Below are 27,832 nucleotides of genomic sequence, written 5' to 3'. Positions count from 1 at the left end.
GTGGAATGTGTCCCCCTTTGGCTGTCTAGAACAGGGATGCCAAAGATGTGGACCTTCTGCCCCACAGAAGCTCTTTGTTCAGTCACCATAAGAATTGGGCTCTTCCAGCATCAGTTACTCTGAGCTGCTGCGATATGAAGGCAGAAATGGCACTGGAAATTGGTGGAAATGGCACTGCTGATATGTTGGTGCTGGGAGAGCCCAATTCTCGTGAGGGCTGCCCTTTCTGTTACATTGCTTCTGCCAAGGTGTCCATTAGCTCTCAGCTGCTGAGCTATGGATGCCTTGGCAGAAACGGTGCTGCTGAAAGGGTGGGCCATGTACTAATTGGCCTTTCCTATGAATTGATCATAATTCAGTAGCATAGCTAGAGTAAGTAAGTAAGTAAAACAGTAAGTATTGCAGGCACCACGATGCGCTGTGTAAGTGGCCCCTCCCACTCACCATCAGTGACGGCAACACTTAGCCATTTGCCAAAGCTTGCTGTCTCCTTGCTGTCACTGCCAAGAATGACTCTATACAGCACTTTGTGGTGCTTGCAGTACTTACTGATTTGCCACCTCTCTAGCTATGCTACTCAAATATGATCAAGATTTGCATATTTTCTCTTGTTTTTTCTAAAGGGTTTCTAAATGAGAAAAAAGTGCCTATTTCTGGTCATTACCTGCTTAACAATGTCAGTAATGACATCACTTCCGGCTCTCAGTAGGCGCCATGAATGCTATTTGGTTCACTGTATGAAACAAGTTTGATAGTCCTTGGCCTGGATGTACTTGACACCCAATTCAGATTTTGATTCCTTCCCCCCATGCATGATGTTTCCTTCCTGCGGAACTCACGTCCACTCTGTTTCTTCATTTAGCTGAAGCAATGACGGTGGGGAAAGTCTATGCTGCACTGATGATCTTTGACTTCTACAAGCAGAATAAGAACACCCGGGATCCTGCTCACCCAGCCCCTGGAGGGCTTTGCCAAGTAAACCTTATCTTATTGCCACATTAAACGGTATTATGGGCCAATCACAGAAAGCCCAGAGGCTTGGCCACGCACTTGGTCCAACTATTAAAAGATGGGCCCCAAATTCCCATAAGCAATGATCCCCAGAAGGGGACCCAACTTTTCATGAAGCTTTGACTAATTCGTTAAAAATGGGCCCTAGAAAATACCCTACTCTTATGGGGCCACTGCCAGCTCATGGGCTGTGTGACTCATCAGTGGCACCGCCCCTGTGTTGCATGCAAAAGGTCCCAGGTATAGATTCACTGCCTTCATTCTGGAGTGGTGCAACCCCATTCTGCCATCTCAGGACTCTACTACCCCATTCTGCTGCATGTGTGGACAGGCAGCCAGGGAGAGAGGGATGAAGGATTCCTAGGCAGCTGGTGCAAGGTACTGGACAACAACCGTTTGACCCACAAATGCTGAGAAGCTGGTGATGTGAAGCTGGTGATGAGAAGCTTCCTGATGTGTCCTTATGTCTTGCAGACTGGAACAGTGTCCCTCTTCCACCCATTGAAAGCGGCCCTGGAGCAAAGCCAGCCAGTGTTCCCCAACGCCTTCCTGCGTCAAAAAAGCTCCGCTTCTCTAAACAATGGTGGTGCTTTGTGAGTGTAATCAGAAATATCTCCCTTTCTTTTCCCCAGAGAAGTGAACAAGAGAATTTATGTGGTCACATTGGAAAGATGGAAGCAACTTTTGGAGGGGGGGAAGAGCAGTTTCAATATAGGAAGGCGGAAAGAGGCAAGTTGCGCCCTTCGTGCGAGCAGCGCCGTCAGCTGGGCGAGGATGGCTTCGGCTCCGAGGGCTTCCCGTCTACAGACCCTGCTGGAATTTCACTCCCTCCTGGCCGTGGGCCCCCCGCGCCCTAATGGCTCACTTCCCCCTCTTCGCTCCCTGCAGGGACCCTCCTGTTCTCTGGTTTCAGAAAGAGAAGGAATGGAGTAGGAGACGTAGTGCGGAGGAGAGAGTGGTGGGCTAGAGTGTCTCTACAGTAGACACTCTACAGTAGAATACACTCTACTGTAGAGTCTTCACTGCTCTAGCCCACCACCGTCCTCTCACAAATGTAGGCTACCCAAGAAAAAGTAAACTACCCATGATAAAATAAAAGCTAAAAACACTTGTATTGTTACCAGAAGGGCTGTTTTGTTTAGGGGAATTATTACACTGCCCTTATTGGAACCTTAGGATCGTAGGCTGGATAACAAGACGGCGTAATGCAGAGAAATTCCCTTTTGCTTAAAGAGGAGACTGAGAGAAAGATAACTTTTAATAAAAGATTATAGCTTTATTACAATAGCACAAAGGTAAACATAATGCACATGGAGAAATGATAGGTATATGTTTCTTGGTCCTAATATTTGAATCCAATGTACCTAGCTCTCATGGTGGTTTCGTGTGAAGAGTATTTGGTGCATCTGAGGAAATTTGGTGCATCTGAGGAAATCCTAAAGAAAAGGATTTGTAATAGCTGCTAACTAAAGATGGAGAGAGAAGGGGGGGAAGAAGGGAAAGAGTTCCAGGCGCAAGATAGTTACCTGTCCTGTAGAGCAGTTGGGGGTGTGGGAGGGAGAGTCCTGTGCAGAGAACCCTCTGACACAACACAGATGTGTTGGTCCTTGGAGTGAGAGAGCAAGCATGTGAGAGGAAGCCCTCTCTTAAAAAGGGGTTCGGAGACAGTGATGAGCTGGATGGTAGCTTGATTACTACCACACAGCAAGGTGCTTGGAGTATGTAAAACATTGAAAGAGGATCAGGATGTCAGTTATCAGCAAAATTCAATGGCTGGCTTCCTAGATGGGGGAACTTAAACAATACAATGAATCAGCAACACAAGAAGGCAGTTCAAGTTTGCATACGGTACTTAAGCAGTGATTGGGTTAAAACAATACAATGAATACAGTAATGTAGGAGACACTTAAACAGTGATTTAAGACACCAGACATTAAGACACCATAACGTGTGACTATGGGGGGTGGTGTGGTTGTGTACCCATAAACTTGACCAGAGTTCTGGAAATGTCTCCTGTGTGCTGGGAGAAGTTTAGCCTGCATGATATTTTAGTCCATAGTAACATAACCAGCTATAGAGAGAAAATCACAACTAAAAGGCAAAAGGGGATTTTCACGTAACAAGTATATTGATTTATTGTGGTTAATTTAAGCATTATATTACTTATTTTATTATCAACAACAACATATAATTTATTACAATTTATTAATTACAAGAAAGCTCTGTGCTTCCTGCAGGGGCCACTCACCCCTGCAGGAAAGGGGGACCTTTAAGTTCTTTTCCAGGACACAAGGCTAAAAAAGAGGACACGTCTGGTCACCCAGTTCATTCACCTCTTCTTCTCTCAATTCATGGAGTGGGGAAAGGAGGAAGGTGGGGCTGTCTCTGGCATAAGGAGATCGTCGACTGGGCCATCCCCACTAAGTCTACCCACAGTTTCTTTTGTGCTTATTCTCACAACTTTCTCTTGTGCTAGACCGACACCAGAAGCAGGTGGAATCAAGGAGTCTGTGTCATGGGGCATTCAACGAACGCAAGACGTGTTTTATGAAACCAGGACCCCGGCTTTTGAGCGAGGCCGCTCCGAGGAAATCCCTGTTGACCAGAAAAGCAAACAGGTATGAATGGTTATGGAAGCAGCTCCCTTTCTTGGATCCTTCAAACAGACCCGAACCTTGAACAGGCTTCCCTTTGGTTTTGGGTTTTGTTTTTCCATTTGCTTTTAGGTAGCAGAACAAAACTGAACCCCTGAAAAACTGTTTTGTCTGCTAAGTTCAAATATACGTAGCCCCCATGATCTGTGAAAAGAATGAAATACCTTGGCTCAGTCCCCGTCCCAGTGTGTGTAGCGGAAGATGTTTACGGCAGAAGTCCTGGTGCTTCTTTGAGTCACCATGCAGTGACAGCAGTAGCTGCTCCGGGCTAGTGTCAGGCACTTTTCAAGGATCTGCAAACCAGAAATAATCCCGCTGAACCCTTTTTTGGGTGAAGGTGCTAATGCCGCTAACGGTTCTCTGCCAGAGCATGGAAGGCGGTTTGCAAAATATACAATATATTTGCAATGTGGTACAATATATTTGCAGGTGGTACAGCAATATAATGGGGAGAGATTGCAACTCAGTGGCACCTCCCAGGTTCCATTTCACCCTCCCTCATCTGAAACAGCCTCTGCTAGTCAGGGTTGATGCCTCTTAGCTAGATGGGCCCTCAGGACTAAGAGCATGGCAGCTTCTTGACCTGCTGCCAATGGCTGACAGCCTAAGAGAGCAGTCCAATCCTTGGGCCAGAGCAAGTCCCCTGCTTGCCCTGGGGTGTCACAAATGTGCCATGAGGCATGTTTGTGCCACTGAAAGAGGAGGGAGGCCAACCCCATTCCCCCAGGCTGGTGCAACAGGTCAGGCCAGCACAGGGGCTTGGAAAGGGCAGGAAGGAGGTGTTCCGTGGTGGGGGGAGGGTGGTGGCAGGCAGGCCTGTGGGTGGGCCACAGCTGAGTGGGGAGTGGGGCCAGGACCCTGCACTTGTGCCAGATCCTCACCCTGGTCCCAAGTGACCCGGGGCAGATCCAGGCTGCTTGAACCCGCACAACCTGCTTGAACCTCCTGCTTGAAACATTGGGGCTGATTCAGCATGCATGAATTCCCCTTGCCCCAGGCTGAGCCTTTGGCAGCCCCAACTCTGGATGCAGTTGGCCTGCCTGCTCCAGGGCAAGTTAGGATTGGGTGGCCAAATTGTGACTTGCAAGGCACATGTGATAACTTGAGGAAGGTGGGACCGGCCACGGCACTGCAGGCCAGATCCTAACCTCAGGCTCCAGTCCAGCCCTGGTCTGACCATCGTTACATGGGTCGTTCAGATTTGCGTTACATGGGTTACATGGGTTACATGCGTTACATGGGTTGTTCAGTTGCATGGGTTGTTCAAATTTGCAGATGTAGGCGAGTAGCCCCATAGGTCTGGCTGGTGCATGACATGGGGAAAGGTGAATAAAATCCCCTTACTCTGAGTTGCATCCCAGCTCGGTCTTGCCTTGTGTTGGATATGGAACCTTCAGACCAGTCAGCCTGCCTGTTCCATCTCAAGTTAGGATTGCACCCTAAATACTAATTTTAATGTTAGATTTGAGTCAGGGATTAAAGAAAAATCAGATTCGCAAGGATTATGTGCTGGACAATCGTGCTGGAGAATTGTGCTGGAGAATCGGTACTCGTCCAAGCAGGTGTGAGTTTTAGTGTGTGTGGCTTAGAAATTGTGTGAATGTGTTAGTGTGCACTGTAGAGTTTGGTTGCTGTTTTTAACCCTTTTACTTTGTGATGTTTGAAACGAATACAAATGAACAGTTTAGAAACTACTTGCAATTCAGTGTTCGTGGGTCGGGACCCACTAGGTGGTTTGCAAGCTAATTTCAGGTGGGTCCCCATTCATTCCAGATATTTTAGTTTTAATATGTTAAATTTGATGCTACCCTTGGATGTGACTGCATTGGGGGAAATGTTATGGCTCTGTACTCTGAGCTATATTCCAGAGAAAATGTAGTCACCGAAGAAGCACTGAACAACATTGCCTGCCTGTGCTGGAGGAGCTTGACAGTGAACCAACCCTAGAAGAACTTCACGTGGCCCTGGACTCCCTTGCAAGGCACCTGGAAAAGACAGCATCCCTGCTGAAGTCCTAAAATGCTGCAAAGAGATCATCGTCACTGAGCTGCATGAAATCCTCTGTCTCTGCTGGAGAGAAGGTGGAGTACCTCAAGACATGAGGGATGCAAACATCATCACGCTGTACAAGAACAAAGGTGACAGGGGTGACTGCAACAACTCTCTCTCCTTAGCGTTGTAGACTGCACAACAGTCTTAGCGTTGTAGTCTCTCCTTAGACTGCAACAACAGCATCTCTCTCCTTAGCGTTGTAGGAAAGCTGTTTGCCCGAGTTGCACTAAAGAGGCTCCAGGTACTTGCAGAGAGCGTCTATCCAGAATCGCAGTGTGGATTCCGAGCCAACAGGTCCACCACTGATATGGTATTCTCCCTTAGACAACTGCAGGAGAAATGCAGGGAACAACGACAGCCACTCTTTATAGCCTTCATAGATCTCACAAAGGCTTTCGACCTGGTCAGCAGAGACGGCCTCTTCAAGATTCTCCCCAAGATCGGATGTCCACCCAGGCTCCTCAGCATCATCAAATCTTTCCACAAGGACATGAAGGGCACTGTTGTCTTCGATGGCTCCACATCAGACCCCTTTGACATCCGAAGCGGAGTGAAGCAAGGCTGTGTTCTTGCGCCAACCTTGTTTGGGATTTTCTTCGCTGTCCTGCTGAAGCAGGCCTTTGGAACCGCAACAGAAGGCATCTATCTCCGGACCAGATCAGACGGAAAGCTCTTCAACCTCTCCAGGCTGAGAGCAAAATCCAAAGTCCAGCTGAAATGTCTGCGTGACTTCCTCTTTGCCGACGATGCAGCTGTCACTACCCACTCTGCCAAAGATCTCCAGCAGCTCATGGATCGTTTTAGCAAGGCCTGCCAAGATTTTGGACTGACAATCAGCCTGAAGAAAACACAGGTCATGGTTCAGGATGTGGACTCACCTCCCTGCATTACAATCTCTGAGCATGAACTGGAGGTTGTCCATGACTTTGTGTACCTTGGCTCAACGATCTCCGACACTCTTTCTCTCAATACCGAGCTAAACAAGCGCATTGGTAAAGCAGCTACCACGTTTTCCAGACTCACAAAGAGAGTCTGGTCCAACAAGAAGCTGACAGAACATACCAAGATCCAGGTCTACAGAGCTTGCGTCCTGAGTACACTTCTGTACTGCAGCGAGTCATGGACTCTTCGCTCACAACAGGAGAGGAAACTGAGCACTTTCCACATGCGCTGCCTCCGACGCATCCTCGGCATCACCTGGCAGGACAAAGTTCCAAACAACACAGTCCTGGAACGTGCTGGAATCCCTAGCATGTATTCACTGCTGAAACAGAGACGCCTGCGTTGGCTTGGTCATGTCTTGAGAATGGATGATGGCCGGATCCCAAAGGATCTCCTCTATGGAGAACTCGTGCAAGGAAAGCGCCCTACAGGTAGACCACAGCTGCGATACAAGGACATCTGCAAGAGGGATCTGAAGGCCTTAGGGATGGACCTTAGTGGGAAACCCTGGCCTCTGAGCGGCCCGCTTGGAGGCAGGCTGTGCAGCATGGCCTTTCCCAGTTTGAAGAGACACTTTGCCAACAGTCTGAGGCTAAGAGGCAAAGAAGGAAGGCCCATAGCCAGGGAGACAGACCAGGGACAGACTGCACTTGCTCCCGGTGTGGAAGGGATTGTCACTCCCGGATTGGCCTTCTCAGCCACACTAGACGCTGTGCCAGAACCACCTTTCAGAGCGCAATACCATAGTCTTTCGAGACTGAAGGTTGCCAATACAATGTACTTTTAACAGGTTACTATGTATATGCTTTTAACAAAGACAGTAAATGGCTTACTCCTGGATAAGTGTGGGTTACACACTTTTACAGCCTATTACAACCTAGGATTGTTAAAATTTTCCTGCTTGATGATGTCACTTCCGGTGGGTCCTGACAGATTCTCATTCTAAAAAGTCGGTCCTGGTGTGAAAAGTTTGAGAACCACTGACATACATGAATAAATATTATTACGCACATGTATTTCTTAAAACTTATAAAATTTTTATAAGAAAATGTGCAAAATGTACATGCAGCAATATACACACACACGTGTGTGTGACATTTGTTCATGTCTAGAACATTTGAAGTTTATCGTATGTGGCGTGACTGGAACCCTGGAGAGCCTTTCAGTGTTGACTGTACTGACCTGGGTGTGACTTGTAGAAGGCAGTTGCACATTTGTGGTTTTTTAGTTCAGTTCCAGGCAGAAAGAAATTCTTTCTCACAGTAGTCAAGGTCAGAGTCAAGTAGTCAGAGGTCTCACAGTAGTCAAGCCAGGGATCATTCAAGACAAGACAACCTCCTTCACTTCGCGTAATGCATGACTTCTGTGCCATGAGGTCTGGTGGTCTCACCACAAGAGAGTGGCAGTAGGGTGCAGGTGTCTGGTGTGCTCCCTGAGGCAGCTGGTGGGTCAGTGTGAGATACAGGAAGCTGGATGTTGGACCTCCAGCGGGGCTCTTCTTATGTTCTTATGTACTTTTAGTGGCCACCAGCTCAGATGCCTTGAAAAGGGGGATTAGCCAGGTGCAAGAGAAGACAGATCTATCCTGGACAGTGTCTGCTAGTCACAATGGCTTCGCAATACTTCCACACTAAGAGGCAGACTGTCTCAGAATAGCAGTTGCAGAAGAGGGATGTTGTGTTCATGCCCCGATTTCAGCCCCTGTTCTTCCTCCCTTTCTCTCAGGTTGTAGAGATGCGAGAGATCAGCCCAATGCTGGCCAACGGTGAGCACCAGCCTGGCCTGGAGAGTCAGGGACGAGCCGCATCCATGCCACGCTTGGCGGCCGAAACTCAGGTGAGCCTGGGAGTCTTAGCTGGCAATGGAAGGCTTACAGTAAGTCACAGATTCAGCACCTTTTCTTTTTGTTTGTCTTGTTGGTTGCTGTGTGTGTGTGTGTGTGTGTGTGTGTATGTGTGTGTGTGTTAAGGGTTGTATGCTGAATGTGGGTGGATCTCATGACTGAATCACTCTGGTTGAGTCCAGACTTCTCTCCCCACAACTTCTCCAGTGGCTCTGTTCTTGACCAATACAGAATAAAGAGAAAACCTATCATGTTACCTCTGACCAGTGGCACAGCTAGCAAGGGGTGGGTCACATCAGGCAAAGGGGAATGCAAGGACACAAAAATGGTCCCAACCTGATGGAACTGGAGCTCATCAAGTGCTCCAGAAGGCAGCCTCTCCCCCCACCACGGCATAAAAAGAATAAAAACAGAGGCTTTGGCTGGTAAGGTGAATTTTTTCTATTTTAGAGCTACCAGATAGAACCAAATTCCAGCATCACTAGCTGCTTTACAAAAGCCAGATATGCTTCTGCAGTCATGAGCTGAATGCCGTCATCCTGTCTGAAACCAGTCTCGATGGAGATGGTTCTGCAAAGGTCACTCACGGATTGAGTCCATGGATTGAGTCCAATGTCCAATAAACATTGGGCTTTCCTAAATTGCTTGCTTTGGGTTTGCTTTTGGACTGGGTGGGAGCACCTTAGAAAGTCTCTACAGGAGATGCTCCGTGTGTTCTCCTCTCCATGCTTGCTCAATGAAGCCTTCTCATCAGTGCTTGGCCAGACAGTTGGCCTCTTCCATCTTCACACCATTCCATCTTCCACGCATTGCTGGTGGTTCATTCCATTTGCCACCAACAACAGGGTGGTGCTTGAGCTCCTCCAGTTGAGACATTGCCCAGGACCATCTTTTCTGCCTTGGAAACAAGAGCTTTTGGCGTTTCATGGTGGCTGTGAGGAAGAACAGATGCAAGAACAGATGCAGAACTGAGGTTCTGACAGGATGTGGACCTCAGAAAAGGCCGAACCAGACTCACATCTTCTTAATTTCAGGTTCCTTTTGTTTAGTGTGAGCTAGACTGACCTCACGAGATGATGTCACATTCTCATGTCCACAGCACCATTGGATTAACCTTCTCCTCCATTCTCGGCCTCCCACCTTGTTCCATGGATAACCTTTGACTAATGCCCACTTCTGTTTCTTGTCTTCATTTATTCTCCCCTCCCTCGGCCTGTTGTCTCCCTGTCTGCTCACTTTCATCCTTCCACCCCACCCCTTTCCCTCCCTCCTGGCTCTTCTCGCCTTCGTCATCTCGTCTCCTCTGCGCCTGCTGTGATGTCTTGACCATGGCTCTACTGGTGGGGTTCTGCTTCCAATGTTTTTTCACCTTGTCCGACTTGCTTGCAGCGGAGCAAAGCACGGTCACCGGGGACTTACCTGGCAGTATGTAGCCTGCACTAAGTCATATCCTCTAAAGCAGTGTTTCCCAAACTGTGGGTTTTGGAGGGTCATGTAAGGGTGATGGAAAGATGCCTAACGCCCTAAAGCTATTTAAAAATCAGATGGATCCTTACTGCCCTGCAAGGAGCTTCTGCAGTTTGCTTTTGTTAATGTTTGAGGCTCTTTTTCTGGTTATTATTACTTTTAAATAAATAAATAAAACAATTCTTTCTAGATTCCCATTTTTTAAAAAGGCTGGTAAACCTAGGTGGGCCCCGATAGAGTGCCATTTTAAAAAGTGTGTCCCTGTGCTAGTAGGTTTGGGAACCACTGCTCTAAAGTCTTGATTTGTGGGATCATTGCAAATCCTTAATTTTAGATCCTGTGTTTGGGCCACAGTCCTTCATGTGAGCAAGATTCCTGCTGCAGATGTGTGCAGATCATGTGGGCATGATCTTAATTAGGATCAGGGCTTGATCATAATTGATCACTTAGTGGTCTGTGCTCCGCTCCTTTGCAAAGTGATCCCAGGATCCCACTTTCTTGGGAGGAGAAAACACTGAAGACCAAACCAGGAATAAAAATTCCAAGAATTGAACTTTTAAAAAGGGACACCTTCAGAGCTACTGCAGGGGAGGGGGGTTTGCTTTCTGCCCCCATGCCAGTTCTCCCATTTAAATCCTCCCCAGCAAACTGTGAATGGGAGAGTTCACAAATGCAGTTCAAACTGGTCCTCTTCCACATGTGGGGATGACTGAGAGTCACATCTACTTTAAAATTACATCTACTTGGGCCCACTTAGACTGAGTTACTGCTCTGTTCTACTCCGTGGAAGTAAATCCCAATAAGCTCAGGGCTTAATGTGATCCAAAGCTCATTCTTGGTCTGTTTTCAGTGCCAGGGCTCTGTCCTATGAAGTGCCCCTGAGAAGTGCCCCTGAGCAAGTGCAGGCTGCATTCCCCTCTCCACCGAGTAACTCTAGAGAGAGCGCGAACACGAGGGCTTGAGGAGAAGTGCTACCAGATGGAGCCAAATCACTAATGGCTTGAAATTAAGGATTGGTCCCTGTCACTCAGGGACTTACCATGGGCAGCGATCCACAGCGGGGGGAAAGGAGGACCAAGGGGGGCAAGCTGGACCCCCAGGGGAATGCCCTGGCAGAACAAGGAGCCAGCCAGAGAGGGCAAGGCTCCTGGGTCATCACTCCTCACCCATTGGGTGGGCAGAGGCCTCCTCAGAGACAGGGCGGCCCAGGTGCAGGAAGGGTGGGGCCTGCAGGGAGAGGACTTTAGCTCTCAGGAAATCTCAGAGCCAGGTGGGGCCAGGAAGAGGACTGCCCAGGAGGATGAGAGGAGAGGAGGCAGCCAAAGAGGGGGGGAGCACCTTCCTGAGCTCCAGGGGCAGGGAGCTGGGGACGGCAGGAGAGGAAGGGAAGGCTGGGCCTCTGGGAGCCTGGAGGCAGACCCAGCCGGGAGACAGCCCGAGGCCGGGGGCTACGGCTCCGTGAGGAGAGAGTTTCCCCTGAGCTTTGGGAGAACCTCAACAATGGAGGATCCCAAGAGCACCTCTGGGCTGGGCCTGGGAGAGCGAGAAGGAGAGGAGGACCCAATCCCGACCCATCTCGTTCCAAAGAGACTGCCCTGGCACCCGAACCTCCCCGCCAGGAGCCCAACACAATTCCTGGTGAGGATTGCTGGAGAGGGGATCCTTGGGGTAACTGGCCCTCCTGTTTTGGGGAGTGGGGAGGACTGTAACTGAAACTGTACGGGGGAGGCCCCGGGGTCCTCTGAGGAAACAGGGCCCCTCAGGTGAATGTAAAAACCGCAACCAAATTAAAAAAGGTCAACAAACCCCTTTTTACGGCTCCCTGTTCTTCGTGCCGGCCAGGGAGAGACTGGGCGGGCCTGGACTGCGGAGCAGACCCAGCACCCTGTGACTCCGCCCCCAAGATGGACATCACAGTCCCCCTAAGTTGAATAAGACTCCCAAGGAAGAAAGAGTACATTTGTGCCTTTGATGCCATTCTCTAGCTGGGAGAAATGCAAGTTCTGTGAGAGATGCCTAAAGGGAGGAATGTACCCATGGAGTACCTGATTAGAGTCAGGGCTGGCCCATTCATGAGGTCACCTGAGCCAGTTGCCTGAGGCAGCAGAATGGAGGTGGCACTGAGAGCATCTGCCCATCTCCTGTTCCCTGGATTTGAAAAGGATTGGGCAGAAAAGGAAGTGCAAAGCAGAGGAGGAGAGAGGAGAGATGGGCAGATGAAGGGCAGACAAATGGAGGTGATACCCCAAGGGAAGGGGTGCAGCCTGCCTGGGGGATCAGGAGGTCATGGGCAAGACCTGTGTGGAGCCAGTTTGCCAGACTCCACCTTCCGATGCTTTTTGGAGGATTGGGGGTTCCTCCTTCCAATCTGCTACCTTGTGTTCTCTTCTTCACCTCTGTTCCTGCCCCCTCCCCCATTTGCCTGCAGCCCATCCCGGACACGAGCCCCATGAAACGCTCCATCTCTACGCTGAACCCGCAGCGCCCTCACGCTGCACACCTCTATGAACATTCCCGGCCAGCGGAGCACACCCACCACCACCACCACCATCGCTGCCACCGGAGGAAAGAGAAGAAGCAGAAGTCTGTGGACAGGCCCCCCAACCACCTGGCTGACGGGGACACTGCTGGTGAGGGTGGATCGTTTAGTGCAGGGGTGCTCAATAGGTGGATCGTGATCTACCGGTAGATCGCGAGGCAAAATGAGTAGATCGCGGAGTGCCGACCCCCCCCCCCCACTTCAGGTGCCTCTGGGAGGAAACACCGGGAGTAAGGCCCATTGTACTCAATGGGGCTTACTCCCAGGTAAGTGTGGCTAGGATTGCAGCCTCACAGCCTAATCCTAGGCATGTCTACTCAGGAGTAAGTCCCCCCTCAGTGGGGCTCAAGGTACACCAACATACATTGTACACACAAATGTTGTATGTTATGATGGCGCGAACATTGTAAAAAAAACTCTGGTAGATCTCCAGGCCTTGCTGGGTTTCAAAGTAGCTCTCGAGCCAAAAAAGTGTGAGCACCCCTGGTTTAGTGGATGCTCCACACCACTCCAACCCTGGCTTTGGGCCAAGGCAGCCCCAAATCTGTTATTTTCAAAAATATTACTTTGACCAGCAATTAGATGAGGAGAAGAAGAGATGACCAGTAACCCCCTAGGAAACAATTGTTCCCTTACCCAGAGGAGACCTTCACAATTGCCACCCCCCCACCATAGGATGCAGAGCATTGGTAACCATTTTGCTGCTGCTGCATCAAGGAAGGGAGGGGGAATAGATAGGTTTGGGCTGAAAAGTGTTCCAAAAATGGGAGTTAAGAAATGGTTTAGGCTAACACTGCAATCCTAGGCATATCTGCTCAGAAGTAAATCCAATTTGTTCATTAAGGCTTACTCTCAGGCAAATTCAATTGGACAATTTTGGGTAGGATTAGGCCCCTCTCAGTGCCTAAACAGCTCCCTTATGGCCTCAGTCTTCTCCATCTGCGCAATGAGATGATCATAGCTTTCTTTTTTTGTAAGGAAAAGAACAAGATAGTACATTAAAGTGTTTTACATACTCAGAAAGCACTATGCAAATGCTCAATTAGTATCACTATTAAGTGGTACTTTACCACTTTATGAATGCATAGCAATGCCTTTAGGCCATGGGCTCAGATGCCATGGGCTCAGATGGTCAAAACAGAGTCTGTTCTCTTTTGGGGGTGGCTCTCCTAATTTGGTCCATCCCCTGGAATGTGACCTATTCTAGAGTGGCGGGTTAGAGCCCAGCCTCTGGCAAGTGGATCAGCTTTGCATGTGTTGCTCACCTCCTTTGTCAAACAGGCGAGGCTGTGCCGAGGGCCAAAAAGCAGGAGAGAGGCCGGTCCCAGGAACGCAAGCTCCACTCCTCGTCTTCTTCTGAAAAGCAGCGCTTTTATTCCTGCGACCGATATGGGAGCCGGGACCACTCCCAGCCCAAGTCATCCGAGCGCAGCAGGCCACCATCCCCCAATGGAGGGCAGGAGCCTGGGACACAGAAACAGGTGAGAACCTGGAAACAGGGCAGGGTGGGAGGCTGGGGCAGGGCAGAGGCAGGGGCCAAAAATGTTCCACACCATTTTGTGTCTCAACTAGCCATGAAATTGGGGGCACTTTGCAAAAAGACTGCAAAATTGACAAGAGCTCCTTGCATCTCTAATGGCAGCCTGGGAGATTTCCTTCAAAGGGCATCCTGGGGGAAAATGGCAGCCACCAGCTGATCTGGTACGCTCCCCCACAATGCAAAACAGGATGCTGTTTGTCTCTTGTTCACCTCCAAACCTGCCCAATTTAGGTTGGCCATGAATCTACAGCAGGGAACAAGAGCCTTTGAGGCCCCTGGCTGCACACGGATTGGGTCCTGTTGCCAAATGGTTTTATTCCTGCAACCCTGACCTCCTCTAAAAAACAAGGGCTCTTCTTCTCTCTCCAACTGGTTGGCCAGAGCCTTCATTCTCATGCAAGACTGGGATTTGGGCTTGCAATCATAAAACAGCTTTGCTAACTGCCATGTGGCTGCATAGCAGAAAGTTGTGGGAAGCCAGAACTCTGTGTAACTCAGAGCTCAGCATTCCTCAAGGGTCAGCAATGATGCTGTGCATCTGGAAACACCACAGAACTCCTGTGTGGTGGTGGTCAAAGGATTCTGTGCTGGCACAGACTGTTATCAAAAGAACCTGGTTTAGTTGTTTAGGGGAATTAGTGCACCTGCTGTCATGGAACATAGGACCTTAGGACTGGATGCAAACCAGGGTTCTGCAGAAATGCCTTTTACTTAAAGAAGAGACGGAGAAATATTCTAATAAATGATTTCAGCTTTATTAAAAAGGGACACAAAATAGATATCCAAAAGAATAAATAAAGGACTATTGTATTGCCCTAACCAGAGTGTCCTATGGTGGTGAGTGCAGTGTCATGCACTCGGATGCATTTGGTGCATCCGAAGAAATCAGAAAAAAGAGGAATAGTAGAGAAGGTTTTCAGGGATCCCAGCTGCTAGCTATGGCTAGCTATAGGAGAGAAGGGGAAAAGGGGGGTGAGAGAAATGCGTTCAAAGCGCAAGAGTCTATCTGGGCGTCTGGTCTATGAGCAGCAGTTTCTATGAGCAGTGTGTTTGGACACCCCAGAGAGTGACCATTTGTTTGGACACCCAGGGAGTGCTTGTCCCTCTTAGTATTTAAGGATATTGAAAAGTTGCTTACATGTAAGCAGAATGTTTGGGGTGGATGTGTAACGGGGTGTTTGCTTTTAATGTATCAGTGGGTAACTTGGGTATGAATGATCAATCAAACAAGATGCAGATAAACAAGGCTAGCAGTGTCAGCTAAAAGATAGATTAGCCAGGGGATGTCTGGTAACTTAAAGTGAGGTATACCTAACTTTACCTTTATACCTGTATATTAGTAATATTAGTATACAGGTATACAATATACAGGTATAATCCAAAGTTTTAGTTAGTGGAATTGCATTCAGGGAAGCAAACACAAGCTTCAGATACAACTGAAGATAAAACTGTCCTACAGAATTACTGAGTTTCATTCAGCTAGAGATACAGTGTAGGGCTATCATTTTCCTTCCAGGATTGTGTGAGTGTGAGGGAGAGGGAATGCGAACAAACAACCAAGTGGAAATGTGGCCTGTTTTCTGGGAGAAGAGTTCATTTTGCCTGCTAGCATCCACATCTGAAGGCCTGTAAAATGTTTCTTGATATCAAATGGGGGGGGGGGGGATTTGTTACAAGAAAACAAATCCTTAGAATACCCCTTGTGCCCCTTAGAGCACAAGTGGGTCACAATTAAAAAAAAAAATGTTTTTTGGGTTTAAAAAAGTGGTAAAAGTTTTAAGAACTGCTGCTTTAGAGGAATTTTTGGTTGTGAGACCTGACTGGAGTGACTGTGGTGTTACTGGAGAAGTCCCACTCATCTCACCCAGGGAGACACAGCCTAGAGAAACCAGGCCTCAGTTTCAGAGGGAACTGAATTTGTATGAGAAACCAAGAGGCTGAACCATGGAGGCTGTGTTGCCAATATCGCTCCTGGTTCTTGCAGGAAATCTCTTGGCTTTGGAAGGCAGAATGTGCGATGGTTGAGCTCTAGCAAGGTGCTCTTCCTCCCTGCCTGAACTGTCTGCTCCCTGCGTTGTCCCCCTGTCTCCATGTGGAGTCCCTCTCCCACCCCTCGTTCCTCCAGATCTGCTCCTTGACTGCTCCAGATCTGCTCCCTCTCCACTCCTCGTTCCTCCATTTCCTGACTGTGCCTGTCTAAACTCTCTTTCCTTTTTCTCTCATTTTGTAACATGCCCCCGTCACTTGTTTTTTATTTCCTTCCCATGCGCCTCTCTGTTGATCTGGCAATTTTTTTTCTGTTGGTTTCTTTTTGTTCATCGGCTTTGTTCCCATTTTCATGTAGGGCAGTGGTTCAGTTAATGGGAGCCCCTTGCTGTCCACCTCTGGTGCTAGCACTCCGTGCCGTGGTCGGAGGCAGCTGCCGCAGACACCGCTGACCCCTCGCCCCAGCATCACGTACAAGACGGCCAACTCTTCGCCGGTGCACTTCCCGAGTTTCCAGGCTGGCCTGCCCACTTTCTCCCCGGGGCGCTTGAGCCGGGGTCTGTCAGAGCACAATGCCCTGCTGCATGGAGACGGCCAGGCCCCCTCGCAAACCCTGGTGGCCCGAATTGGTTCGGACCCGTACCTGGGGCACAGGGAAGACAGCGACAGCCCATACCATGTGGTGCCGGAGGACACGCTCACGTTTGAGGAGGCCGTGGCCACGAATTCAGGACGGTCCTCGCGGACATCTTATGTCTCCTCTTTGACTTCTCAGTCACACCAAATCCGCCGAGTCCCCAACGGGTACCATTACACCCTGGGCCTCAGCGCCGGCCCCGGGACCAGCACCAGGGCACGTAGCTATTATCATGAGCGCAGTGAAGACGACTGGTGCTAACGGGGCAGGCTCAGCTCTCTTTGTCTCTTTGCACACCGGCAATTGATGAGTTTTATCATCCAGATGTGTGGGTGCAGGGGTGCAAGCCAGCCGGGGGGGAGAGGAGGGCAAGACATGCCTCCTTGTGAGAACCCCGCCCTGCACATGCACATGAGACGCCTCCCTCTCACTTGTCACGTCTCTCCTCTTGCACTCGAGTGCTCTGGATCTGTGGTTGATGGTCGTCCTTGGGAAGAAGGGGTGACCCAACTCTGTTCTTTACTGTCTCATTGAGGCCAGAGACACCCCACTAAACGGAAAATCTGGAACCCAGAGAAAACCAAACCTGAGGCTTGGAACTGTTGCAGTTTTGAATGAATTGGGCTCAACCGGGCAAGACTTGTTCCCTCCCCCCCAAAAAACAAGACTCTTGTTTGATCGTGTCCACAAATCCCACTTGGACTAGGTATTTGAGGATGGCGGCACCAAGTCCGGAGACCACCCAGCAGGCGTCGTCGTCCATGACTCCTTTTATTCGTGTGTCTGTTTCCACATCTCGGGTCCTGGATATTTTGGAAAGCCCCCAGAGGAGAGCTGCCAGGGCAAGGCCACTGTTCTTTGGCTCACCCTGTAAACTCTTTCTCTCCCTCTCTTTGAATGCAGTAAGCTCCTTGGCCATTCACAGTGGAAGGAAAAGAGAGAATAAAACAGGGCTGGGAAGGAGCAGGTGAAAGCAAACATGTTGTGGGTTTTCTATTGAGCTGTTAGATAAACTTTAACTTTTCATTGTGTGCATTTTTTTGTAAAACTGTACAGTAAACCAAGACAAACGAACGAGAGAGTCCTCCACTGTAGAGAACCAGTCCGGTGGCAGTTCCAGCCCCACTTTTCTTACTGAAGGCGCCAGTTCTTCATTTCTAAGTGCCTAACTGTGGAAATGGCTCACGGAGTCCATGCAAACTCCTGTTCCGTGACATATGAGGAAGATGAGAGCCCTGTGGTGGGGGGGGCGTTTAGAGTCAGTGAAGCTCAGAGCTGGATCTAGAGCCAAACCGTGACCTTTCTGCCTAGCTGGGTTGGAAGCCTCCAATACGGTAGCTCAAAGTTGTTTTGCTTTTGAAATGCCTATTCATTCAGGAGGAGTGGGAGAGGGCTATCCAAAGTGGTTGAGATAAAGCACCCACTTGATAGCAAGTGGGACCATCTCACTCTGCGTGCCATGGGGCACAGGAGCTCTGAATGCCTCTCTGAATGTTGGGAGGGCACTGGAGAGACCTGGTGAGGGAGAAGGGAAAGAACAACCAATTCTTGATTCTCAGGGATGAGAGTGCTGTTCTTTTTTTATGGGGGAGGGGTCAGTGTGCATGTGTTTTCTGTGCGCTATTTTGTGTGTGTGTGTGTGTGTGTGTGTTATTCACAAATGTCTGTGCTACAAGACCAAGTGGGGAACAGTGCTGACAAATTCCCTCCTGTGCTATAGAAGCTATTTGGGCACCAGTGCAACTTGGAAAAGGACAAAGGAGCACATGTGGAGCAGGGGCACTGTGGGGGGGGGCACTGTGGCACTGTGGCAGAGCAGGGGCACTGTGGGGGGGCAAAGCAGTAAGTTTCTTCAGGTGCCAGGATGCCTGTGTTATGCATTCCCTCCCCTGTGGCTTCCAAGTCATTCAGGAGAGAAAGGCATCTCCTCCATTTTGCTCTCACCAAATTGGTTGGATTGGTTTGGAAGCCCCAGGCAAGGGGCCACATTATGCAGGTGTCCTGGCTCCTGAAGACACTTACCACTTTGCCCCCCCCCCTTGTAGGAACACCAGGGAGCAGGGCTGAATGAATGACAGGGAGAAAGGCAGCAACACAAGCAATTCTCACTGATGAGTGGTAGGGGAAAAAAATCACTGGGTTTGGCTATCCTGTTTGAGTGTGCCCCTCAAACTGTGCAGCAGAGGGAGGTCTGAAAAAGGTTACCTACGTCTTACTTATTCTTGAACATTTATATCCTGTCTCTCTTGCCTCAAAGGCACAACCCAGGGAGGCTTCTCAAACATCAATAAGCTAAAATGAAAAGAGGTAAGGTCAGTATTAACAACAGTAAAATCCAAACTAAAGGTCATCCTAATAACCCCATTACTGCAAAAACTGTCCTTCCCACTTCCAGCAGCTGAACAAAAGAGTTTTACAGACTCCCAAAGGAGTGTAAGGGGGACCTTATTGGGGAGGGACCCCAATGGGGAGGGACCCAGTGACACCACAGGGTTGGTGTCAGCCCACCACACCTTTGAGGGTAAGAGCGCAGCAACAGAGCTGCTGATCCTAGTGGGAGGTATGTCCAGGAGGAGACATTTAGATCCTTAAATCAAGTTCTAAGGGGATAGAACAGATTTTACCAGTTCAGCCTTTGGGTCGGAGATGCTACTTTTGAATAGTCTCTTTGAATTTAATTTTTAAAAAAGCAAGTCCAAGCATAACTCCTTGCAAGTAGAAACTAGCAGAGCAAATTGGTCTGAAATTTCCTGAGGTGCTAGTTTTCTATATGTAGGGAGTATTTCAAAACACACACACACACACACACACACACACACACACACACACACACACACACACACACAAGGGAGCATTCAGAAATTTCCCTCCTGGATTCTGTTGTGTGTGGATATGCTTGACCTGCAGTGTTTTAAATGTACATCCAAAAATGTAATGTGTGCTGTTTGCAAATGTCCTTTGAGTAGGCTCAGTGGGCAACTGAGATGGGTTGCGGTTCCCTGTTGGTTGACTTAATACATGTGTGAATTGGGAAGCGAGGAATGCTCTCGGTTGGTAGGCAACTCAGGGCTGTGGTGCACTAACACATGTCACAGAGCCAAACAGAGTGGCAGCAGCATGAAAAGTTTAACCTTTCCCTTTAATCCCCTGATCCCAGAATATGGGGCAAGAGGGGAAACAGTTAAGCCACCTGCTTCCCCTTTCCCATCACTTCTTCACTCAAAATCTTTTCCCTAAAGATTTTCGCTAAATCCTTTGCTCTTCGGAAACTGGTGTCAGGTGCTTTGTGGTGGGGGACGGACGAACCGTAGCCCTCCCAGCTCCTAAAGTGAGTCAAGTGCTTCATCTCCGTCTCCGACAGTGTGTCCACTTGTCCTCTCTTCTTCTCCTCCCAGTCCCTGAATTCAAAAGGGAAGAGGGACGTGAGACAGAAGAGAACATATGCAGGAGAGGAGAGGCTATAGCAGCCATGCTTCCCAGGGCACACTGACCTCTGAAGTCTTCTCCATGGTCATTTTCTCTTCCAGCTTCTGGGAGACTCTTCTGGGTTCTGTGGCTCTGTTTCTAGGGCAACTCTGTGTACTAAAAAACAGTTGCCCTAGAAACAGAGCCACATAACACTGTTAAGTTTTTCAGCAATTTACAACAACTGTGATCCAAACGCCCACAGCACACCTGTGGACCTTTCTGAATATCACTGGGCCTCCAGTACTCTAATCCAGAGGTTCTTGAACTGTGGGTCCAAGATCCACCGGTGGGTGAAGGCGCAATTTTTGGTGGTTTGCGAAACTGACAGGGCAGATTAGGAGATGTGCATCAAGTGCTTACTTGATCAAGTTCAATCAAGCTGCTTACTTGAGGGGGGAGCATTGCAGCAGCAGCCTCTAGGACCTCTAACAAGTTTGGGAACCACTGCTCTAGTCTACCATTCTTCTCTCCTTCGCTCTTCCACTCCTCCATTCCCCTTTTCTGTCACAGCTCTAGGAAGCGGAGGGGTGGAGAATGAGCTGGAAAAGCAACCCTCTCCTGATCTACAACCTGAGGCAAATGCCTCAATTGAACACACAGACAAGCCAGCCCTGGACGCATGTAGCTAGCCTAGGGTGAGTTTACACAGCCCAAACAACCTTTTCACAGGCTCAGGGGAGGTTCCTCACTCCCCCCCACCCCACATCATGAAATATCTCCCAACCTTGCATGAACTTGGGCTTCGCTGGTAACATTTTATTGGAATGATCCAAAGACCCATTCATCTGGTTCGCCATCCTTGTTTCTGGAGACTTCAGAAGGGCTTCCAGACCGAATGGCTTTGATTTCACCCCCTCCCCATGCACTGGTTTTCCTCATCTGTTTCCCACACAAGGCTTTCAAGCCTTTGCAGTCAGTAGTAGTAAATAGTCAGTAGGTTATGAGATTGCTCAGGGGCCTGCTGGAAGTCCTATGAATGTTCCATTCTTTTTATTTATTTGTTTATTTGTTTATTTATTTAGCCAACTGCCCCTATCCACAGAGTAGGAAATAGACCTGGACACCTAGACCTACGTTTGTCTTGGTTTTTATGCAGACACGCATGGGCTCCCCACTCAAGGGCAGGCTCAGCACACTCCGTAAAGCTCTGAGGTCAGCCTTAGAACAGCACTGTGTGTACCTTTACACCTGTGATCACTCAGAAAAAACACAGGGAGGGTCACTTCCCCACACACAACTTCAAAAGGTGATTCAAGTCAAGCAAATCAGCTCAGAAGCAAGGAATTAAACCCCCTCCTTCCCCCTACAACTATCACCCTGCTCCAAATTTCTGTTTTCTGACTAAAAAAAAAGTATCTAGTTTGGCACTCAGTTCTTACCCTGCCACCTCCCCCCCCCCCCCAAAAAAAGATCTGATCTTCCAATTTGCATGAGAAGCAGCTGTCATTCCACAGGGCCAAAGGGGTTTGCCCCCTTCCTCCCTATTGTGTGGTCAAAGAATGGGCTGTTTTTGAAGGCTAATTGTGAGCAAAGCCATCTCCTGTCACCAGGTGCTGCTACAGAAAGTAAGTATGGAGTAAGATGAAAGTAAGTAAGATGAAACTCACCCACAGCAGCAATAAGAAAAAGGCATCAGATTTTGCTGCACAAAACCTCATTTTTACCATTTTTGTAAAAAAAAAAAAAAAGACCCAATGTGGTTCGAGTGCTCAGAGAGAAAACCAACACATTCTGTGTGTGTGTGTGTGTGTGTGTGCGTGCGCGCGGGGGTTTGCTAAGCCCTTTAGAAGTAGTGGAATTATTTGAGCTATTTTTCTTTGATTCTCCCCTCTCCAGTATAGGATCAGCATATGCAATTCATAGCAAGTAACAAGTCTTCATTCCTTAATTCTGCCCAACCCACAGGTGTACACATTTGATCCCTGTTGCGTACATGCAACATTGGGCAGAAATAGCTTCAAAGAATAGTTGTGATCACAGATTAAAGAGTTCTCCATCCATTTTATTAAAGGAAACCAGCCTCTATCATCAGTAATTAATTAGTACTTGTTACTTAATTGTTTGAAACTATTGTTGAAACAATGTTTCTACTAACAGTTCCTGAGAAAAATTGATACTTTGATAAGATATAACATTTCAACACACACACACACACACACACACACACACACACACGCGGTATATATATAACTGCCAAAGAAAACAGTTTCACTCAAAATGGGTGGTTTTAGGTAGGATGGTACCTGAAAGATCTCAGATCTCAAAATCTTCACTCAAGCCCTGTTTTAAAAAGCACAGCCCTGTTTTAAAATGCTGGCTGAAAATGGTGGGGTTATCCATGTATTCTAGCTAATAGAGGAACCCTATAGATGACCACAGATGACCACACCGGTTGGCTGTGCAAACTCACGCTCAGGATGCAAATGGAATGAGGATCTTGGCAAGCCCAGATTTGAGTTGCATTGTTTTGTTGACAGATAACACAGGCCTACAAAATTAAGGGTCAGAAAAGTTTTCCCCAAACTTTATGGTGGTTTGATTCCACCATATTTGATTCCACCATATATGTGTAGACCATGAGGAAGCCATGGTCTACACATGGTCCACATGAGGAAGCTGCTTGAACCATTCACTAAAGAGGCTATACTATATCTCCAAAACTAGACGTGATAGGGCAAAACGGATGCCATTTTTGGAATTGGCACCCCAAATATACCCAGGAATTGGTGTAACGTTTAAGGAAGCAAAATGTATTGGCCTGGGTAATTCTCAAAAATATAGGTTTTTAAAATAGATTATTTAACAGGAATAATCAATCTGGGATTGTTAAACAGAACATTGCTTTCTCTTTGCAATGCAAAGGCCTAAGGCAATGGTTCCCAAACTGTGAGCTATGGCTCCCCAGGGAGCCACGGAAACCAGCCAGGGGACCTACAGAATCCTTGTGAAAAACCCTTGTGAAAAACAATGTATAGGATTGTTGCCCTAATGAGGAGCCACAGCCCAGTAGGTCAGGGAAGGACTGAGGGGGAGCCATTGTGCTCCAGTGGTCGTTTGTCGCCAATGCCTCCTTGCAAGCCTTACGAGTATTGGGATCTCTGTTTCATTTTCCAAGCAGTCTCATCCCTGGACTGTATTCTAACTGACTTGACTCTCCTCTCTCACATTTATTAATAAACATGCACTTTTGAATATTGACCATTCATTTGTCAAGGGGGATTTATGCCGTAGGGATCGCGGCTATGTTTTTTTTTTAAACAACAACAACAAAAAAAAAACTGTAGGGCTACGCAACAAGATGACACTTTTTCACCAAGCGAGTTGAATCACAACAGAAAAGAGGTGTGCGGGGGGGGGGGAGAACAAAAAAAATGACTTTTGTCCATTTTGCAGCTACACCTGCTGGATCCTCCCGTTTCAGGCTACAGCATGAAATGACCAAATGTTTTCTATGTTTTACTTCTACAAAGGCACAATATTTTCTTGGAGGTTTTAAAGGGGGGAATTACTCTGAGAAACAAAGGGGAGGGGGAGGAAGCTGTTCTTGGATAGTGCATGCAGCCATTGAAAGCTGGTAGGAAATGGCTTTTTCTGTCTTGAATAATTCGCATCTTTCTGTTCCTCACCCTGATCCCCGTATTCCTCTTAAACAATTTGATGCAACAGATCTATAAATCTGTGGTTCACAGTGACACCTGACAGCTGGAACTTGGATCAGTTAAATTCTCAGAAGTCTGCATCCCTTACTTGGGGGAAGGCAGGTAGCTGTTGCAACCACGAACACAGTGGTTGTTGTTGACTGGCCTTCCATTTGGGACAGTGTCATAGCCATCCCTCTTTTGATGCACACCAAGTTCATAGCAGCAGCACAGGCCTGTCAATCCAGCTGCAACAAATCCCAACAAAAGCCACAGTGGCCAGAGTGGGCTGCGACACATTCCTTTCAGAAGTGTGGCGGGTTTGAGCTGGATCAGGGCCTGCAAAAAAAACACCTCACCGAATTCTTTTTGTGCGTTGCCAAAACTTGAAATGCAACAACCCATTTCCTGCATCCAAAACCAGTCTACTAGTGGCTGTACTTTGATAAGTAATGTTTGCATGTAAAATATATACATATCCTATAAATATATACATATTATATATAAATATATATATATAAAGAATGGTACGTGCATGGGGGAAATGTTTATCTTCGTACTTTTTGATACAATGTATTCATCAGTTGTTAATTTTTAATTATATTTGATATAAATTTGGGGATTTGTTGCAAAACTTTATATTTAAATGAACAGTGTTGGAAACAAACAAAAACAAAAATACCACAAAGACCAGTTCCGACCATGCAACACAACTGGAACTTGATGGAAAGAGAAAAAAGAACCAAGTTCTGTGATTGACTAGATTGCTGCCTGACTAATATTTATCAGTCAAACTTTGGATTCAGCTGCTGTTTCTACAATGACATTTTGTATAAACCAAAGTCCTTGAATTAAAATAAACCCTTAGGAAAAAAAAACACAGGTGTGCCATCGGTTGCGGGGTGGGGGGGTTGGGATGGGGTGCTGCTATGCTCTTGTCCAGCAATTTTTGATCAAAAGGAATAATGAATCATGGAATGGAATCGTGAGAATGACAACTGTGGAGGTGGGGGAAAAATATCCCTGAAACAGTTTTGGGGACATAATTGTGTCCAGCTTGTACTGTCATCCTCGAAAAGTTCTTCCTGGTTGGTGAGTTGAAACACCTGTGCATCTTGAATACCTGGCATCTTGAATGGCAGCATCTCAGGTAATACAGATGGAAAAAGATCCATGACAATGACTATCCACACACATAGAAGGAAAACACTCCCAAATATTTGTTGGGTATTTTTTTAGCCAGTGACTCTGGGAAATGGAATGTTCCCAGGGGACCTCTATTTGACTCTGGCACAACCAACTGGCAACCAAGACAGGCAACCAAGAAACTACATATCCAAGGCATCTCAATCACAAGTAGATAGCCTTTCTGAAGTGGGCTTGTGGAAAAACAAACTATGCTCTGATTTGGGGAGCAGAGGACTAACTCAAACTCTGTATCAAATCAAGCTAAGGAAACTTTGGCCCAAATCTTAAGCAACTTTTCAGCACTTGACATAGCTGTGCCAATGGGGCATGTGCTGCATCCTGCAGTTAGGTGGCAGTCTTGGAGGCCTCATCAAGGTTACGAAATGTTTGTTCCCTTACCTTGGACCTGCATTGCCCTTATGTCAGTGCTAGAAAGTTGGTTGTGCCACAGTCAAATGGGTCCAAGAAATGAGAACCCAAGAAATCGGTCCTCAGAAGGAAGCTCTCTCTGAATGCCAAGTGCAATTGGGAATGGAAATGGGATACAGGTATCATCTTGTGTGCTCCCAGGCAGTGTGGCTAGTTGGACTCTTGGATCATCCAGCAGAGCTTACATTCTTAAGGGTTCAATCCTATCCAACTTTCCAGCGTGGATACAACCATGCCAATAGGGTACACACTGCATCCTGTGGTGAGAGGACAGTAATGGAGGCCTCCACAAGGTAAGGGAATGTTTGTTCCCTTACCTTGCATTGCAGTTGCATCGATCCTGGAAAGTTGGACAGGGTTGGACCCTATGTTTCATATCCTACCATCAGCTATTATATTGCATTAACATTTTGAGATTCCTGATTATTGGGGATTCTCGTCTTGTTTCCTACTCTCCTGTTCACTTCAGGACCTATTTAGAATTGTCTCAATTTTCACAATTTTTTTTCACACTTTCCCACTGTCACCACCATTGCTGGTGGTGTTATAGCATCATGATCAGATGTAGGCATAGGCTATACTAGTTAGAGCTTAGAAAACCCGCACAATCCACAGGGGTCTGAATAAAACATTCAGAATGGGGGGGATTTATTTATTATTTATTTGATTTGTAATCTGCCTTTCTCCCCGAAGGGCACCAAAGGTGGCCAACAACAATCAATACATAATATACAAAATAGTAAAATACAACTAAAAACTATATATAAAATAGGCAATAAAAGACAATATGAAACAAATCAGCTAGCAGTAAGGGACGCCAATAAAAACATTAAATAAATTCCTAAAATAAGCCTAATGGCCCTAAATGAATATGCCTTCAGGTTAACAAAGAGAAAGCTGTCCTTGGTTCAAAGGGGAGAGAAAATTCCATAACACAGGTGCCACCACTGAGAAGGCCCTGTTTCTGACTGCAAATCCCCCTGACCTCTCTTAATTGGAGGGACCTCTCCCATTGGAGGGCCCCTACGAGAGGTCATCTCAAACATCTCACTAACCTTTTAAAGGTTTGTGTGCTGAATATATTATGTAGGCCTTTGTTAAAAATGCAAATTTTTGTGTATTTTTTTTTCCATAAGGGGCTTTCAGGCTTTCTACAGCTCACTCTGGCACTGCACACAATGGAGAACCAACCTATACAATTCACCATTCCAGATTTGTGTGCCTGGTAGCACTGAAGTTGATGCTGCCCTTTGAAAAGAATACTCTAGTCTGGTGGTTCTCAAAATTTTTAGCATCAGAACCCACTTTTTCAAATGACACTTATCAGAACCCACCTAGCTTTAGGAGACTGTAAAAAAATCTAGAAAGAATGTATTATTTTTATTTATATCTTTATTTACAAAACAATTGATCAATTTTTTAATTAGGTGGCCCTAATAAGCTCTTTAATGAATGTTTTTCTTCCTTTCCCATTTCTCCCCAGAAAAAATAAAAATATTGTGGTGTATTATTTAAAATTCTGTATCTGGGGGCATCATATTTATATTTTTACAAATGCTTGCAAATTACACAAACCTGCAAATGGCGGCTATTCAAAAATCAGATAGCTGCTAATTACCAGCTCCTGGTAAGCTTAGCTCTTGGTGTAATTGCCCTGCAAAAGAACTCAGCAGCTACTTTGCAATCTGCAGAAGCTGAGCTCAAAATAATTGCCAAATGCCAAGTCCTCTGCAGCAGCTCTCTGATTTTTGAATAGCCTTGGGGCTTAAAGGAATAGTTATCTCAGTGGTTCTCACATTTAGCACTGCGACCCACTTTTTAGAATGAGAGTCTGTAGAACTTAGAATTTTAGAATGAGACCCACCGGAAGTGATGTCATGACTGAAAATGCAGGAAAATTTTTAACACTTACCAAGGAATAAGACCCATTGATTATCATTGGTAAAAGAATATACACAGTGGCTTGTTAAAAGTACAGGTCTGTAACGTTTCCCCAAATGCAGTCACATACCATGGGAGCATCAAGTCTAATATGTTAAAAACAAAATATTGCAATAAATGGGGACCCACCTGAAATTGGCTCATGACCAATGGGTCCCGACCCAGTTTGGGAAACACTGAGTTATCTGATTTTTTCATCACTGTGTTTACATTGCAAACTCTGCTCAGCAAACTTTGCGACCCACCAAAAGGGAAACCACTGCTACCCACCACTGGGTTCTGGACCCACAGTTTGGGAAACACTGCTCTAGCAAGTCATTTATGATCTGAAGAACTGAAGTCCTCTGCTCTTTTGCCATCCCCACTGCAGTTCCAGTCCAAGGGCAGACAAGAGGGCTGGCTTCCCTGCTTTTCCCTTCCCCATTGCAGTTCTGATCATAGCCACTAGAGGGCAGGTTGCCATCCGTATTGTAGTTGCAGTCACATCCACAATGGGC

The 27,832-nt window shown here is 47.3% G+C and overlaps 1 protein-coding gene across 1 annotated transcript in view; it reads left to right on the top strand.

Moving 5' to 3' along the window:
* The window catches only part of CACNA1B (calcium voltage-gated channel subunit alpha1 B), a 198,956-nt gene extending 182,024 nt beyond the window's left edge, over positions 1–16,932 (top strand). Inside the window, exons 40-46 of the mRNA XM_066610860.1 lie at positions 863–975; positions 1,486–1,604; positions 3,488–3,629; positions 8,385–8,495; positions 12,398–12,605; positions 13,790–13,989; positions 16,393–16,932. Coding sequence (XP_066466957.1) covers positions 863–975; positions 1,486–1,604; positions 3,488–3,629; positions 8,385–8,495; positions 12,398–12,605; positions 13,790–13,989; positions 16,393–16,932 — 1,433 coding nt within the window. The remainder of the gene's footprint in view (positions 1–862; positions 976–1,485; positions 1,605–3,487; positions 3,630–8,384; positions 8,496–12,397; positions 12,606–13,789; positions 13,990–16,392) is intronic.
* Positions 16,933–27,832: the final 10,900 nt, after the last annotated feature.

The sequence above is a fragment of the Tiliqua scincoides genome, chromosome 16, assembly GCF_035046505.1.
Source record: "Tiliqua scincoides isolate rTilSci1 chromosome 16, rTilSci1.hap2, whole genome shotgun sequence".
Classification (NCBI taxonomy): domain Eukaryota; kingdom Metazoa; phylum Chordata; class Lepidosauria; order Squamata; family Scincidae; genus Tiliqua; species Tiliqua scincoides.
The sequence above is the reverse complement of the archived record's forward strand: the minus strand, read 5'-3'. Positions and strand labels throughout refer to the sequence as shown.